The sequence below is a fragment of the Leptonychotes weddellii genome, chromosome 8 (genome assembly GCF_054177405.1).
Source record: "Leptonychotes weddellii isolate Sample4059 chromosome 8, ASM5417740v2, whole genome shotgun sequence".
Lineage (NCBI taxonomy): Eukaryota > Metazoa > Chordata > Mammalia > Carnivora > Phocidae > Leptonychotes > Leptonychotes weddellii.
This window is the reverse complement of record NC_138376.1, coordinates 92,573,243-92,591,495: the sequence shown is the minus strand read 5'-3', so window position 1 is coordinate 92,591,495 and position 18,253 is coordinate 92,573,243. Positions and strand designations below refer to the sequence as shown.

Here is an 18,253-nt window from a genome sequence, read left to right as displayed (position 1 = left end):
TGGACTTCTTCCCAAAATTTGAAGACATTAGACAATCGTGCCACTTTTAAAAATAGGCAGCATAAGCTTGCGTATGAAATTCTGAAGTAAAACAATGGTAACATAAAATATATGATTATCTAACAAAAGACTAGAGAATTCCACATAAAAGCAGAGGCTTTGGGTGCCTGGGGTGCCTGGGTGGCTTAGTCGTTAAGCGTCTGCCTTTGGCTCAGGTCATGATCCCAGGGTTCTGGGATCGAGCCCCGCATTGGGCTCCTTACTCAGCCAGAAGCCTGCTTCTCCCTTTGCCTGTTTGTGCTCTCTCTCTCTCTGTCAAATAAATAAATAAAATCTTAAAAAAAAAAGAAAAAAAAGCAGAGGCTTTGTTTAAAAATAAGTTTCCTAGTGTTAACAGAATAAGAAATAGTGTTGTAAGACAATAAAAAAGAATCTTGGAGTTTCTCTTCCCTATTCCTATTCTAATATTAAACTTTTTTTCCCCCAGCAGACTCTAGAACTGCCCTGCCCAATATGATACCCACTAGCTACATGTGGCTGTTTAATTAAAATTTAAATTAATTCATTTCTTCAGATTCACTAACCACATTTCAAGTGTTCAATAGATGATGTGGCTAGTGGCTACCATAGTGAACAGAATAAAACATTTCCACCACCATAGAAAGTTCTACTACTTCTAGAAGATTCAAAATTTTGATTTTTTTAAAGATGAAATTTTATGCAAAAAATGAGTAATATTCGTGGAATGAAACCACATTGTTTTCTCGTAATTTTTAAACACAACTCAATTTAATTTTTAGCTGTGGAAAGCAGGCAGCCAATTAAGCAAAATGTAGAGTGGAACATCTTTTTTAAAACTTCAGGAAGGGTTCACCTTGAAGCTTCCTTGGGCAGGAATTGTGGGGCCATTCTAAAAATTGCCACTCCTTAACTACCTGACATATGCTTAACAGTGATTTCCTTTGGGAATGAGAACTTCTCAGATATATGTATACATTTACAAAACTGTGTACATTTCTAATATGCCTATTTTTAATAAATTGTGAAAGCTTTAAAGTTGGGAAATGTTTAGAATGAACTATTTCTGAAATATGTAACTTGCCCTCTCATCTCCACACAGCTGTTATCAGAAACCTATTTCATACCACCACCCTACTTCAACATTCAGTGGTCTAATCATTTGTCCATCCATATCCTGTGACCCCTGCATGTGCAGGACATAGAAACACGTACATTCAAATAAATCATTAGTTTCTCTATTCCCCGTAGTAAGTGCAAACACATACATGCACAGAGAAAACTTGCCTCTACCATTGGTTTCTCAGCCAGCCAAATGATAATACCTGAAGATATGTTGACATTACCAATTACATAATTGACTGGGAAACTGGTTATTAGATAATCCTTTGATTTAAAGCAGATCTCATAACCTTTGCTCATAAAAAAAAAAGCAACTGGACTAGATTATTTCTAAATTAGTAATGATCTTATGCTCTAATAATTGTTTGCTTTGTAATAATGTATATGTAGATTTAAAAAAAGTTATTGAAATGTGACTTAGTAGTATTACTGTTAATAAAGTTTATATTTAAAATTACAATATTATACATTGCCCCAAACTGTTCTACTCCCTCTGAATGATTCAATTTGGGGGGATGGGCGGAAAGGGAACGTTAGGAATTTCTAAAATGTATCTTCTGTATTTTCACAATGTCTTGGAATAATGGACTCAAAGATCTTTTTCATTCTTTTGTCGCAGAGCATAACCATACTTATACTTTGTTCTTATTATCTCCAGGAGGCTCCACAGCTTTAAAATACCATCAACCTTATCTTTTTATGCTTACTTCTGTCATGTGAGATCTGCTAAATTACCTAGCATTACCTTATTTTAAACTTTATCACACATCTCATTAATCTTATATCCAAAATTCTACACTTGGGTACTTTATCTTCTTCTCAGTTGAACAAATACCCAAAAATGTTAATAATCAATGTTGCACTGAACCTAACTAATGATAATTGTTTTAAAGACTCCTGAAACTTGTGAATCTTATTTGCCTAAATCATCATAATCGATGGAAATGTCTTTGATAATCGTGAACAGATGTACTACAAGGTTTAAAAATCACACAGGATATAGAGGCTATCCTTATACTAAATTAAAACTTTATTGAATAAAGAACACTCTCCAGAACACATCTGATGGACTAGGTCTACATTACATGCAATGAAGCTGAACATGACAGTAGTTTAACATGGAATGTCAAACAAATTAATATTTTTCATTGTACAAAACTGTTTATGTAGCTGACATGCAAGAAGAAAAGTATGATACTCTGCATTTTCACTAATCATCTCTGATGAGTTTTAAAAAGGCATCTGAAGAAATTGGTAGATTTCTTTAGGGTATATTTCAAATAAATTAGTTACATGTGTACTACTGAAACTCTTTCAACCTCTCTTGCATTCCAAATAAAATCTTAGTGCAAACATCAAAGTTGCTGGTCACTCCAAAAGACTGCCTAACTTATAACAGAATACAAGTTCTTAATGTGTATTAAGTAGGACAAAACCAAGAATACCAGTTAACTGCAAAATTCATTTAGGCACACTTAAAAGCCCACTCTAAGCATTTCTTCTAAGTGTCTCACATTAATTACTACAGCCTGTTTACAGTACTAAAATTCTATCATTCAAGCATCCACGATTACATTTCAGAAAAAGAAAATCATCCATTTCAGCAATAGCATTACTGCTATATTCTAAAAAAGAGGGGGGGAAAAAAAGGGAAAAAAATCACAATTAACAAAAACCAGTATCCACAATAGGATACATGGGGGGGAAAAAAAACCACTTAGGGGGAAAAAAAAAGTGTGCTTTACTTGCACAGCAGGAATTATATAATGTAAACACCATATTGGCCCACACCACAAAATCCATGAGAAAGGCTCAAATTTGAACACTGTGTTTGCATTATTTTCAAATCTGTGTTTGTGAGTTTATACTGCTCTGCTTGTACCAATACATGACAAATAAAACACACTCTTCCACACACATACACATACAAGTGATTGTTAAATATTGAGCATGGCTTGCTTCCCTGACTCTAATTCAAAAAATGTTAAGTGACATCCCAACTGTTTTAAAAATGTTTACAGAAACCATTAAATGAATGTGAACAGTAGTTGAGGAATGATGAAAAAGTGATGGCATTAATAGGATGCAAGTAGATGTAAAAAAAAATTAATAATGTACATATGACTGACTGATATTTGGGGAAAATGCATGGAAAGTCTTCTTCTGTGGGCCTTGTCTGAACCTTTAACTGATACCAAGAATAGAAAATACACTATGACAAGTCCACGGCCACCTGGAGGGTCAGGCCTAGAACGCTTACCTTCAAAGTGCAAATTTTAACAATGGAATGTTTCAGCAGGGACATTAAAGACAACCCTCCAACTTTTTCTTGATAAAATGAAACAAGATGTCCAGGAAGTATTGTTTCCTGGCCAAAGTTATTTCCGTTTCATGGTAAAACAAAAAAGTATTTAACCAAAAATATCACCCACTCTTTCACATACACAGAACTATTCTTAGGGGGTATGGGGCGGGGGAGAGAAAAAGCCCTTACCTATGTATCACCTAATGCAACTTATATTTAGAACTAAAGGTCTTTGAATCCACTACATTAAATACCAACTTGTACCTCCCTCAGCCCCTCCCTCTCCACCCACCTATCCCAAACACCCCCAATGAACCTAGGTATTCTAATGTCTTTGTGTTTTCTAAGCCTCATGACAAAGGCTGTTGAGTACCACCTCCACTGGAACAAAATGAACACCTAAGGTGCACTTTCTACAGCACCTTTTCTCTTCTCCACAACTGAGTGGAATCTCAATGCTCTCAAGCCTGGCTCTAGATCTCCAGGTCATCAGGCCGAGGTCGGCTGCTGGCATGGCTGCTGGCTCTGCTGGAAGGCCGCTGGTCCACAATGGCTAGTGGTTGCAGTTCATGCCCAGTAGCTAGTTTTTTAGAATTCTGGTTGTCATCAGGGAAATCAAAAGGCTGGGCATGGGAGTTGGAGATGGTGCTTCCGGCCTGCCCCATTCGATTTTGTTCTGCACTGTAATTAGCCCAGTTTTGCTCACTTGCTTGTTTGTTGTAATTGCGGCAGGAAGAATTGTTTCTGTCTCCAGTAACCAGCTTGTACCCAGGAGGAGACATGGGAGAGAGGGGAGCTGTGGGTGAGGAGCAGCCATTGAAATATGCGTATTTCGGAGATCCACACTCTTTGGAGGGGCTTAGTGGGCCAGTGCTAGCATGGTAAGGATCGCTCTTCCCCTTCACGCGATCCTTAACACCCTTGAAGAAGACATAGAAGAGTTCAATGATGTTCAAGGCAAGAGACACCAGGGACACCACCAGCATGAAGATGATGAAGATGGTTTTCTCCGTGGGGCGAGAGAGGAAGCAGTCTACTTGATGAGGGCAGGGATCTCTTTTGCAAGTGTAAACGGCACTCAAGCTGAATCCATAGATGTACCACTGGATCAGCAAGAAGGCCACCTCAAAGACAGACTTGAAGAGGATACTAATGATGTAGGTTCGCAGCAGGCCCCCTCGCATTTTCACCTTGCCGTGCTCTTCAATACCATACTTGAACTTCTTTATTTCAATCTGCTTCAAGTGCATTTCCACGTTGACACCATCCGTTTGGGCAACTTTGAGTTCCTCCTCCTTCTTGTTCAGTTTCTCTTCCTTCCGCATCACGTAGAACACATGAGCCAGGTACAAGAGTGTGGGAACAGACACAAATATGATCTGCAGGACCCAGAAGCGTACATGAGAGATTGGGAAGGATTTGTCATAGCAGACATTTTCACAACCAGGTTGTTGAGTGTTACAACGAAAGGCAGACTGCTCATCACCCCAGGCCGACTCAACTGCTGTCCCCAGTAGCAGAATTCGGAAAATGAAAAGGACAGACAGCCACACCTTCCCTCCAGCGGTAGAATAGGCTTGAACCTTGTCAAGGAGTTTGCCTAAGGCACTCCAGTCACCCATGTTGCCTGGGCACCACCTGAAAAGAAACAAGAAGACAACTAAATGATCACGGACTAGAAATTATTAGTTAAAATGTACAGTTGTTTCCAGTCAACGGTCAAAATATTATAAAAGGTCTCATATCCTTCTATCACTTTTCAAAAAAAAAAAAAAAGTGCAAACTCTTCCTGTCCCGTTTTCCCCTGCAAACAAGTCTCACAATTTTCTTGAGATAACGGTAACTCATAGACACAGAGCTGACGTACCCAGTAAATTGCAATCTTAACTTGCAAAGATATGTTACTTGCTCAACCATGTGACTTGAGAAACTGTCTATGCTAAGTGCCTCTGCTTATTTTATCCATCTGATAAATGAGGACAATTCTTGCCGGATAGGCTTGTGTCTGGATGCATGACTAAGCAAAATGCTGAAGGATGGTATTCCAAAAGTATGGATGTTTAAGAACTGGGATAAGAACACCCATGAACACACACAACCTGTTTCCAAACCTCAATCCTATTATATAGCATTTTATTCTTAATTATACTCTGAACTGTTTCACCTTGCTATTTCAATTGTATTTTGTGCATGTTCTATATTATGGTCATTTATACTTCTGTTTCTTCTTAAGCAGTGACTTATGTGGTTCAGAAGTCTGTCTTCTGCCCAGAGAAAAATATGCTGTACTAAAATACACCATTTTGACATAATGTGTCATTATGTGCAGGAAACTACTTTCAAAACAAGCAAAGATTAAATGCACATCATATTTCTTTTTTTACAAAAAAATTTTTTATCTTAGAGAGAGAGTGCGTGTGTGCCTGAGTTGGGGGAGCAGAGGGAAAAGAATCTTCAAACAGACTCCCACTGTGTGCGGAGCTCCACATGGGGCTTGACCTCATCACCCATGAGATCATGACCATAGCTGAAACCAAGAGCCAGAGGCCTAATCAACTGAGCCACCCAGGCACCCCTGCACATCACATTTCAAGTAGAAGTTCAATTTGTCACAATACTAATTATAGCCTAAAGGGGCGCCGGGGTGGGGGGGGAACGACACCATTTTAAAGTGTTATCTCTAGCAAAAATTATTGGTTTTTCATCTTTTGATTGCTGTATACTTTCAAGTTCCCTTATCAGGCTTTGGGCCCTTATCCTATAGACTAGATTTAACTTTTCTATCAATACCTAGATATCTTAAGCCTAGGACTTCCCCATTGCTGGGGATGAGAAATGGACCAAAGTCTGTGGAGATGACATGGATCTCAAAAGTTATTTAGCTAATTCGATTTATACTTCTAATGCCAATAGTTCATTTAACTGATGAAAGTGGAGCTCTTAAAGGTATAGGAAATATTTGACTATCAGTAGAGCCACAAGGAGACTTATGATCCCAAGGCTAAGGATTTCCAATGCACCACACTGGTTTTAAAATTAGTGAAGCTGGATTAAGGCTAGAAATGTTTTCATGCTTTGATACAATCTTAGCAAGGGCTGAGAGCTGGGAATAAATGAGTGACATTACATGTGGCAGGCACAGAGAATATAGTTTAATTTTCAGAGAGTATTAAGTGGAGAGTAAAAAAAGGATGAAGTGGTCAAAAATTATTTAATAATCAAAAACAAGCAAAGCAAAGACTTTCCAGGAGCTTAGTAATGAAATTTTAAATAGTGCAACTGAAAGTAGGATTATACAGGCTTCTTGGAAATATGTTCATTATCTGAATATGAAAGTTTCTCATCTGGTATTCAATTATGAGCCACCTTCTCCTTGTAGGAAGTAAATGAAATCCAAGGGAGTCTTGTCCCCACCATGCAACATTACATTGCTGTTTAATGCCTGGACCTCCGGGCTACAGGGGCCAGAAAAAATGAAATGGAAATCTGGCCTGGGATTTCCTGGATGGAACAAAGAGATGGCTGATCCATAAAGTGAAACTATGTACCAGCTATCTAAATTGGCAGTTGATGGGTGTCTTTGATGGCAACCCAAAGACTGATGCCAAGGAATGCTAAGGGAAGAGTGGGAGGTGGGTGGGCAGGTCACAGAAATAATGCTTTTCCAATGATCATAAAAAAGGGAGCTTCCCTTCTAATTTTGGGAAGGGCCATTTTAGATTCCGAAGTGACATGTTAGACAGTGAAACTGATGTATGAAAAGAGCAGTCAAAAAAGAACAAAGGGAAAAAAAGAACAAAGGCTTATAAGGTTGACAAAGAGAGTTAAAGAGTCAAGAAGGCTCAAAGTGATAGGGAGTAATTTAGCTTTGATGGACAGTTTGATGGTGAGACAACGTAAAAGAAAAAACCTACAATTTAACAGAAAATACTACCCTGGGAATGAAGAAGTACAGTCCATGAGGGTCAAACAAACATAACAGAATTTTTGGAGCTCTATCAGTAGATAGTTTCTATGTGATGATGTGTAAATTGGCCTTAATTCTGTTTGCAGAGAATTACAATATTTTGCCAGTGTCATCTGCTTTTGCTCAATACTCCAACTGCCGGGAGGGAAGTGGGACGGCGAAATCAACTCTAAAATAATAAACTGTCTGCATACATCTCATCAAATTCACTCAGTGATCGAGCTCAAGACAAATTTAACATGTTTAGATATATTACTGGGCATACTGAGAAGTCATTTTGGTCAGTGTTTCATCATTATTCAAGGCTCAAAGTTAAAATAGGATTATGTAGATGCTTGTGGCAATTAATGACTAAGCTTCGGTACATTCTATGGAAAATAAAACTTGACTTTCATCTAATTCTGAGGTTCCCAAAAATGCCCCACAGTGCCAAAGTATGTGAATTGGGTCACTGAGCAGTTCACTAGGTAGTATTCTTTATTAATACACCAGCAACTTAATTGCAAAGTTGTCTTTTCTTTAAGCACCCACACGGTTGTCATTTGCATTAATGAGTTATACTCTTTCATCTGAATGAGATGAATTATCCAATTAGACACCTGGTATCCTGTAACCAGTCATTACCACTATCATAGAGACCATCAGATAATGTTTAATGTGATGGTTTATAATGCTTGTGATTTTCAAGGAGAGGTAACAAAAATATTACCTTTTCTGGGTAGGTGTTCCCTTTGTTCTGAGTCAAAAGTTCTATCAACTAGTTGACCCCCCCCACCCCATTAGTATTGTCATTTTTCCAAGTCTTAGTCAAAAAATTAATGTCTTTTTATAAATAATAGGCATAATTACATGTTCACAGAATCCCTGGCATTGATTTACACACTACAGCCCTCATTCATATTCACCAGCATTAAGACAGGTCTATTTTTTATATGATACATGAGAAAAGCACAGCAGTGGAGGCAGCTGAATGTTCATCATATATATTCATGCCTCCACCTCTAGGTTCCCAGGCTGGAACTTTATAGGTAGAATAAGGTCTCCATTAAGGAGTTATGCAAATGCTTGACAGCAGGTGGAGCATCCTTCTTCTGTCCTCTGTGTACCGTATTAGGGCACATTTTCCTTTGCTCTTTATGGCCCTCTAGACTAGAGGCCAAAAGCCACAGATATCCAAGCATGACCACTTCTGCAGTGGTCCCCAAACCGCACCACAATCATTTGGTAGCATTTGTTAAAAACATACATTCCTGGCACTCACCAGCCTGACTAATCTGATTTGGGTGGGGGGAAGAGTGCTGGAATATTAGTTTGTCTCTTTTCTCTTTTTTAAACAAATGCACCAGGTAATTCTGAAGTTTCAGGCCAGCAGGCAAGCCAAGCGTTCCTTGACATTTTCAGTGCTCTCTTGTTCAAAATATTTAGGACTGGGAAATGCCAGGAGAACAGAAAGGGACAGAGAGTACCTAAAAAGGCAAAAGGGGTGGCCCAGGATCAGGAGCAGAGGCTGACTGGGCGCCTGGGAATGAAGCTCACCCTTCACGGCACCACCTTGTGTCACTCCACTTCCACCTGATGCGCCCCAAGACCACAAGGACTCAAACACCTTATTTAAAATGAAAATAAGTCTTCAATTTTAAATTACGTTTGACTGTCCCTTTTGCCAGAGCAAATCACCATGCCAAAGCTGTAGTCAAGTCATTTCATGTCATTAATATACTAAGAATTGTTAGGAAAACTAGAAAATATTTTAATTTCAATTTTAAAGAATTTCCCAAATGACAGCTGTAATGAGCCTGGAGCAGGGACTTAAAAATGGCAAATGGGATTGTTAAAAACCAACATGAGACGTGACACCTATCACCTTTTTTATGACTGAAAGTAAGCACTTAAGAGAAGATGAAGAAAAAATAAAATCACGAGGGCTAAAAATGTGTAAGAAAATGACTATATAAGTTCCTCAAAAAATCATTAAATAGATCTATCTGGGGAAAAGTGTAATGCTGTGTGTTTTTAACATACTACAACCAAAAAAATTTTAAGCCCCTAAGCTAAAATGTAAACCTCCTGATGTTTTTCTTTAACTTTTAGAAGAACCCCTATCCCTTGCAGTAAATATCTTTGAGGGGGCTCAGTCAAGACAGTTACAATGGCCAAGAGGTTCCTTGGTAATATTCACATCTACACGTAATTAGCATAACCCACATTCATTCTGTCAGCAAATACTATAGGCTTTATCTTCCTCCAAAACCCAGACTGACGAATCCCTCCACCACCCCTGCTCCTAGCCCCATCTTGGCCATCATCACCTCCTCAGGTTTCAGGTCACTAGCCTAGTCACCCTGCTTGCCAAACCATTCTCCTCCAAGAGCCAACCTCAAGAACGAACACTCAAGCTCAGCTCCGTCTCTGTGGTTCACTTCCTCACTTCTGTAGGTCTCCACTCTGGTCTCACTTCATCAGCCAGCCCTCTAGTCCGCTCACTTCCTATTCCCTTTGTCCTGTTCTTGTTTTGTTTTGTTTTTTTTGATGGTCTTTAGCTGTACTTGACGTATTACATATATTTACCTGTTTGTTGTCTGTCTCCCTCCATGGCAAGGACTTAGTACTATCTGCTTTCCTCCACTACAATGTGAGCTCCTTGAGGGCGTGTCTTTGTCCACGGCTGTAACCACAGTACTTAAGAGTCAGATACTAAATAAGTATCTATTAAATGAATTAAAGGAGGCCTGTACCAAAAAAAAAAAAAAAAGGCACCAGGTTCCATTCATCAGTGTTGTTTACTACCTCTTATGTATTTCCCAAACTTCTGAAGTTTCAAATTAATTAAAAAAGGGACTTTCTGGGGCGCCTGGGTGGCTCAGTCGGTTAAGCGTCTGCCTTCAGCTCAGGTCATGATCCCAGGATGAGCCCCGCATCGGGCTCCCTGCTTGGCAGGGAGCCTGCTTCTCCCTCTCTCTCTGCCTGCCACTCTGCCTACTTGTGTTCTCTCTCTCTGTCAAATAAATAAATAAAATCTTTTAAAAAAAATAAAAATAAAAAAGGGACTTTCATAGTAAAAAAAAAAAAAAAACAAAAAAAGGACTGTCAGCATCTCCTGTAATACAGACCTTAAATTTTCAAGTGATAATTGCTAAAACAGAAAACTGTCTGTTGAAACAACATGCTTCAAATGATTCCTGAGCAGTCAGTAAGGACTGATGTAAGAAAAAAAAAAGGTTCTTTAACAAAGAGCTTCTTGAATTTATTACGTGACATCATAGTAATTTGGGATTCTTGCAGCACTGTGTCAGGTATTGTAGATGTTTACTCAGTCTTACTATTCTGTTGTTACAGGTTAAGATTTTAAAACAACCACCGCGTGCTGTCATCCCCCCAATTCTGCAGTATTCTCACTCTGTACTATGTGATGCAATCACGGCTGAGAATAAGTAACACCAGAGTGTCTCGCAATAGAAGAAACGGCCTGTTTAAACTTGTTTCTATTTCAAGGATGACAAATCTTGAGGTAGGCCTGGAGCTCTGAAGGGTTGCTCATAGCAACCCTGGGTAACAGAACATCTCGGTGTAGTCGTCTACGCAGGCAACTAAGTGATTTGAATCAGGGACCATGGCAAATATTCCCAGTTCAAATAATACACAACCTTTTGCTTCCTTATACCTGGACGGTTACCCTAACTCTGTGGTGTGTCAAACCTACTCCATTTAAACATCTATTTACAATTCTGCCTCATGGTTCCCCGATTATCCTTAGATTCCTCTATAAAGAATGATACCATTTTATTTCCTCAGGCATATGATGCACAGCATAGAACTGCATGGTTTGTTTTTTTGGGGGGGTGGGGGTAGGCGAGGGGTGGGGTGGGGAGAGACTAACCTCTTTCCTTGGTTCTTACCCCTGTTCATCACATAAGTCAATCTACATCAACGTCCACAGAACATTGAGATGAGATGGATGTTGAGGGGTGAGGGACTCCAAAGATAGTATGAGGCCTACCAAAGAGAGACAACACCCCGCCCCAGTTCTGCAGCTACCACTCAACTCCCCCACTAATAGAAGTGTCTCATGGTCACTTCATGGGTGCTAGAAGAAAAACCCTAAGCCAGAAGCCGCAGGCAAAAAGCCATGTTCTTCTATTGTGATCTGATGAGCTTAAAAAACGTAATTTCTGTCAGTTCTTGGTGTTCCCCTCCACTCACCTCCGAATTGATTATTTTTATTGAATAGCCTGGTTATTTTCTCAACATGTAAACACACCATTAGGGTGCTCACAAGTGTATTGATTAAGAACAGTATTTTCTTCAGTGAGCACTGAATAAGATAACTCATGTACTTGGAGCTCTTTTAAGAGCTCAATGAAGTGTAGTTATTATTCTTTAAAAGATCTTTAGATATAGATACAGCTCATGTATTTTATTATCTTGGAATATTTTCTTTAGCAAAACAGCAACTAGGAAATGATTAACATTTTTCTAACGGTAATCAAAATTAGTTTTCAAGATGTTCTTGTAATGAGTACAATATTGCTATTTTAGCAATCCCATACAGATCTGTGAGAAGGAAGAATTTACCCTTTATCAGTTGATAAGGAGAAAAAAACCTTGAAGAATGTCTGCCTGTCTGTTTGTATTTGAAGGCATCTTCCCCAAATCATGAAAAGAGCCATATCCTATAGGACATATCTGGCTCACAGAAATTGCTAAAAACAAACACAAAAAAAAAACCCACCACTCCATCTCTGTATTACTGTGAATTTTAAGCATTCCATAAAACGTATTTTCTAGAAATTAATTAGAAAGCTAGGGAAATTTGGATATAAAGATTACGGAAAATTTTAAGGCTAAAGTCATTGATATACATATCTCACCATGGTTTGTGTTTTCATTTTGGCAAAAGACAGTATGTACCTACATAGCCAAATGGTGAATTTAGACAGATTAAGTGAAGACTTTAGGTAGTTATCCCAAGGATCAAAAAAATATATACAATCAATTAATCTCCCAATGAAGGAGAAATCCTGGGGATTTTTTTCTTAAACTTGACTTACCTGTACTGCATATTGACCTTAATGATAAACACTAAATTAAACTACTTTTCCCTCCAGAGCTGAACTGCTGTCTGTGGATAAGCTTCAACAATCTATTTAAACAACCAAGAATCTTGGAGGGAAGTCAGAACAACAGGAAAGGTGGAGTAGAAAGTATTAATCACTGGTGACTTCCCTATCATTCCCTTCCCTCTGGTATCATATATTAAAAGGCTCTGAGGCTTCATACAAAGAGATACCTCTGGATATTATAAAAGGAAGGAAGGAATGCACTGTATCATGAGTTTCCATCCTTCTCTATGCAGGAATTGGAAACATCTAAGAAAACAACTCTCAGTATCTGCAAACACACCCTTTTAGATGCTTCCTACAGAGTATCTTTGAAACCTCGTTTCCCAGAGAGGGCCAGCAATGTGGGAATCAATCATACAGTAAAGGGTGAGAAACCAAGTGGATGGCAGCTGTGGTGATAAACTCTAAAAGGCATTAGAAAAATGTGGAACCTGTTTAAACAGTGAAGAAAGTAGGCGCACAACACTACTACTGCCATTTTCCATGCAAAGGACAAGTGACAGCTATACTCTGACTTTGGGAAGTACAAAGCATCACACATACACACTGCCAGGACAGAACCTACTCCTGCCATAATTTTCAGTCAATTGGCCTACCTGGAAAAATTACCCTTCCCCAGAGGTGTTTTCTACCTAACCAGTTGTTTGTTTTTTTGTTTTTTTCATTATTTGAGATGGAATTAATTTAATGAGGTCTCTGCATTACTACAGGCTTTTATTTTCAACAATCCCTGCACAAAAATAAAAATTTGGCTTCTTTAAGAAATCTCAATCTATTGTTCACATTGCAACGGGGCACTTTGTGATCAAGTGTGCCCAATTTTCAAAGGGTGAGAGGAAGCACCTTTTTCTTACTAACTTGGTTGGTGATACAGAAATTAAACCCACCTCCAAATAAACCCAAAGCTACCAACAATGTATAGCTCTCCTTCCTTTTCCCACCCCCACTTTGCACTTCTGAAGAGAAACACAGGCACATCTCAGGGTGAGGATGAGTATGAGGTTGGTCAAGGTGAGATTATGATAAACTTTATCTGACAAGCTCAGCAAACATTTGGATGCCGAAGAGGATAGTGTGGGCAATCCCCTGCTCGGAACTCAAGGTTTGAGTTTCCGAATTCTGTACTGATTTGCCTTTGGACACGTCATTAGCTCTTCCCTTATTTCATTACGGGCACCTCCTCGCCCCCGGCTCCCCACTCCCATTCTTGGGAAGTTTTTGAGAACTTCCAAGAGAGTTACAAGTGCAGTATAAGCACGGTAATTCCCAAGGTACTCAGATTGCCTTACCAACGTTTACACAGTAGGATTCAACAAGTTTAAGAGGGGAAAAAAAAAGGAGGGGGGAGGGAAGGTAAGTTGGATTGACACGTTTAATTAAATTAATCGTTTGCTCTTCTTTTACCATTTGGCACCAAGTCCATCTGCCCCTGCTCCTTCCCCCCCCTCCCCTTTCTTTACAGTGGCGGCCGCAGACTTGAGCCGGGTTTGACTAGTAAGGATTTCAGGGAAACGTAGCAAACCTCGACAAACCCCGCGGTCGGGCAGCGCAGGAGTCCGGGGCGAGCCCGACGGATGCTAAGATGGCAGAGGCGCCCCGCGCCCCCCTCCTCCTCCCCACCCCCCCGCCTCAGCCTCCGCATAAGCTTTCATTTTTACTTGCTTTTCAGCATTCGCCGGTGCAAATACTTCAAACCTCAGCGTCGCACCAAGAATTTAAACTAATTACTTTGGCCTGTGAAGTGTGAACAGACAAAATCCTTAGCGGGCACGAAAATGCATGGCTGCACTTCTGGCTAACAGAAGGCGTGTTACCAACAAGAGCATTTAAGAAACTGAACCGTTTAACATAACAAATCAACGTAATCACTGCCTACAGGCAGCACTCAAGCAACTCCAACCCGAAGTTGCCCTACAGTTCTGAAGTCTGTTACAGGTTCGGACAGGCAGAAGAGGAGTCGGAGGGGTGGGGGATGGCTAGCTCCCTCTAAGGCGCTGTTTAAGAAATTTTGTTTCATATTCTTTCTAAGAGTTTCAGTCTTAGGAGACGGTTTTGGAAATGCACCCTGGCATTCACTTTTGTTCTAAACGTCTCTTCTTCCCTTCTAATGCTTTGTAAGTAACCACCACCCATTCAAGGGATTTCATCTGCTGAATTGCCAACGTGGTCGAGTAAAAAAGGTGGCTCTCCTGAGGGTCTCATGTTTCCATAGTGGTTGCTAACACAAAGTAACTACTTACTGTTGCTTTAAAAACCTCAATATTACAACTCTGATTTTTATATCTTTTTGTTTACTGGGGAAAATTCTAGGAAGGGACCACGTGGAAGTCAAGTAACCGCAAGGTCTTAACAAAGCACTTTGTTAAGAAGTTTGCTTTGCACAGCTATAGAACATCAATCAGGATTTACATATGAAAAAGCACAAAGTGTAGAACTCTATAGCAAGCAAGCTAAGCAAATTTGCACTTTGATTTTTTTGTGATGTTGTCAGTCAAATCCCCAACCCAGGCCCCAATCATCCCCCTCCACCCCAGTTACAAAACACCTAGACTATTATCGATTACCCAAAAAAGTAAAATTATACTCTAAAATGAAGAACCAAATATCCAGTAAACTGGTGCTTTATTCTAATCGGAAAGGTTTGGATCTTATTTTACCTGTTGCATTATTGTTAGAAACGTTTCAACAGTTAAGAAAATACTGAACGTTCAATTTTAAATGTAAAACTATAGACACATTTTCAAGTACATCATTCCACTTACAGTATCATATCAAAGCTACATTTAACACATTTTAAAACTTTAGAAAACTTTTACGTGTAGAAATAGAAACGAATAGGTAAAGGTTTTTTTGGTTTTTTTTAACTTACTCTTTCTCTTAAAAGAAGTAGGCACGCCAAGTAATTGAACTCCTTGGAGGATGAAGTAAAATGAAAAAGCAAGCTCAGGCACTCAGACCTGTCTATTTAAAGTTTAAAAGTCTGCTGCTGTTTGGTACTTTCTTCACTCCTTCCCCCTAATGAAAGAAAAGTGCTGATACCTCGTAAAAGCTTTTTTCTAATTGGAGCACAGAGCTTTTAAAAGTTTCAAGCCACTGACTCAACGAGGAGGAGGGGCTGGAGAAGGGGAGGGGCAGAGGAAAGGCGGGGAGGAGAGTGGGGAGGAGGCCGGTGACCGTGGAAGGGTGGGGGAGAAAAGGCTCAGAGGAATAGCCAGGTTGAGATCAAGTTGTAGTTTAAATTTGCTGACGAGAAAAATGGAATAGCATTCGAGACGTGAATGCCACTACTTGCAGCTACTCTTTATAGATAGCAATTACTGGTTTTAGTTAGTGCTTGTTTCACCAAAAGTCCAGGGATAATAAAAAGTTCTGTATTTTACAATACTACAATCTTTTCTTCAATTATATATATATATATATATATTGCATGTTTTATGTTGCAGTAAATAAAAATGGTGGAACAGAGTTTAGCCAGTGCAAACTTGTTTGATATTGGCTAAGGTGTGTGAAGTTAAAGGTGGGTGTGAGTTATTTAATGATCTAATTCCTTTCCTCTTAATTTAAGTAGGGACAATTAACAAAGGAAATGGTGGGATGGGAGAGAGACATTGCAAAAATGAACATATATGGTGGTATGCCCATCCCAAATCTACCTTCCAACTCCCGCCCCCGACTGCTTTGAATTTTTACTCTTTCCTTCAGTTTAGCAAAAACTAGTTTTATATTTACAACTGTATTGTATATAAAACATTTTGACTGTGAGTTCGTGGTAGCTGACCTCTACCAGATCTTTTTTTAATTTTTTTTTTTTATGACCTCTACCAGATCTTTGAGGAACCGAAAATTTATAATATCTCAGTTCCATTCATGGCAATGCATTAAAAAATAATGCATTTACAGTGAAATGTCAGGATTTTTTTTTTTTAATGAAATACCCACATGTAAGTTGGCATTAAGTGGATCCCAAAACTATTGACCCTCCTGGTGACCATCTCCCTCTCCAAAACCCACTGTAGAGTTTTTTGACCAATGACAGCAGAACTGTGCATACAATTTTTAGATGATTTTCCTCCACTTCCCTCTTCAGCATTCTGCATTAAGGTTTATAATAGCCTGAGTTATGTTGCCTCATTCTTAGAGTGGGTACTCCTTTGAGGACTCCCCAGATGCCATGCCAGAGGGCTGCGGTAGGACAATTCCCCATAAACAGGCTTCAGTGATGCTCCTGAAGTTGGGCAGGGAAATCTCTTGGCCATTATTTTCTGGAAACAAAGCAAACTCATCTAGCCTGAATATTCCTTACTCTTTTCTCACTAATACAAGTACCAAGAAAAGGAGATGGCAAATATTTCCTGACAGATACCTTTCCCTACTTTCATTAAAATGATTATAAAACACCTTTTGAAATGTTGTTATTTTAAGACACAATTTTGCTCTCATTTGCTGGGCTATACTATTTCCAAGGGTACATTTTTCTTTAAGTTAAAGAAGGTGAATAAAGAAGTAGAAATCGTAATCTGACTTTCATATCTCCAAGCTCAGCAACCCATGAATATTGTTTTGGTCTTGTATATATATTGTCCTGTCCTTCACATGAGTCTATTGTGTTGTCCTAACTAAAAATTATTGTATTAAATTCAGAAAACATTCATGAAAATGTGATTTATTCTCTTTATTATAAGAAACTCTGCTTCCCCCCTTTAAAAAAAAAAAAAAGTCTGTGCTTCATTTAGTTTACATTACTATGTGTTTTACTTTAGTAAAATTATTTATCAAGTACAATTATTATTGAATTTATCCATTTTATTTTAAAAATTTCCTAAAATGCTAATTCAGAATTAGTTGCATGATTGAAAAGTTGTGATTATTTTATAACAAGGTTTTTTAAACAAAAAATTGTGTTTGTTTTCAATTATGTTTTGTTAGTGTACAAAAGAATATTGATGTTTAAGTATTCTCTTACCTTTTCTTTTTAGTCTATGCTATATGACCAACTTGAAATAAAACTAAAGAATTTCTTTATACCAAATTAAGTTATTCACGGATATCACTTGAACCATTTCCTAAGCCAAAGGGATTAGTGAAAGCATGAGCCAGTAATTAAATATTCTCTTAACATATGGAATATACTATATCTTTTATTTCTAAAATGATTTTCACAGAATCATTCCTAAAAGACACTCTATGTGATTTTCTCTTCTTTTGGAATAATTCTACCAAAATGTGATCCTATAAGTAATAATGCTCAAGGGGAGGTGGGTTACTGTGAATAGCTTCCCTGTTAGAACACTGACAACCAGTTCTCTCTCGTGAACACCTACCAGCTTCTCCAAATGCCTGGTAGAAACTCCTACTATAATTCTTACTCTAGCAGTGCTGATGAGTTACATTTTGACCAGTAATGTACTTTTATTTTATTTTTTCAAAAGATTTTATTTATTTCAGAGAGAGTGAGCGAGAGAGAAAGCACAAACAGGGGTAGGGGCAGAGGAGGAGGAAAAACAGACTTCCCGCTGAGTGGGGAGCCCGGCATGGGGCTCGGGGCTCCATCCCAGGACCCTGGGATCGTGACCTGAGCCCAAGGCAAGCACTTAACTGACTGAGCCACCAGGCGCCCCAGTCATGTACTTTTATAAAGAATCTCACTTACCTGAACTTAGAAGCTTGTCTCGATTGAAATGTTCTGTAAAAATTGTGGGACAGATTTCTTTAAATATGTTT

At 38.8% G+C, this 18,253-nt stretch overlaps 1 protein-coding gene across 1 annotated transcript; it reads right to left on the bottom strand.

The window, feature by feature from the left end:
* Positions 1-2,152: 2,152 nt before the first annotated feature.
* Positions 2,153-15,601, bottom strand: GJA1 (gap junction protein alpha 1). Its single transcript, XM_006727939.3, has 2 exons — positions 15,402-15,601; positions 2,153-5,083 (listed from the first exon to the last, which is right to left on the bottom strand). Exon 2 carries the CDS (start codon positions 5,065-5,067, stop codon positions 3,919-3,921), a length of 1,149 nt encoding a protein of 382 aa, XP_006728002.1. The 5' UTR covers positions 5,068-5,083; positions 15,402-15,601; the 3' UTR covers positions 2,153-3,918.
* Positions 15,602-18,253: the final 2,652 nt, after the last annotated feature.

What these genes read in the sequence shown, in the direction of transcription:
- GJA1 (XM_006727939.3), bottom strand. Translation starts at nt 5,067, where the DNA reads ATGGGTGACTGGAGTGCCTTAGGCAAACTCCTTGACAAGGTTCAAGCC.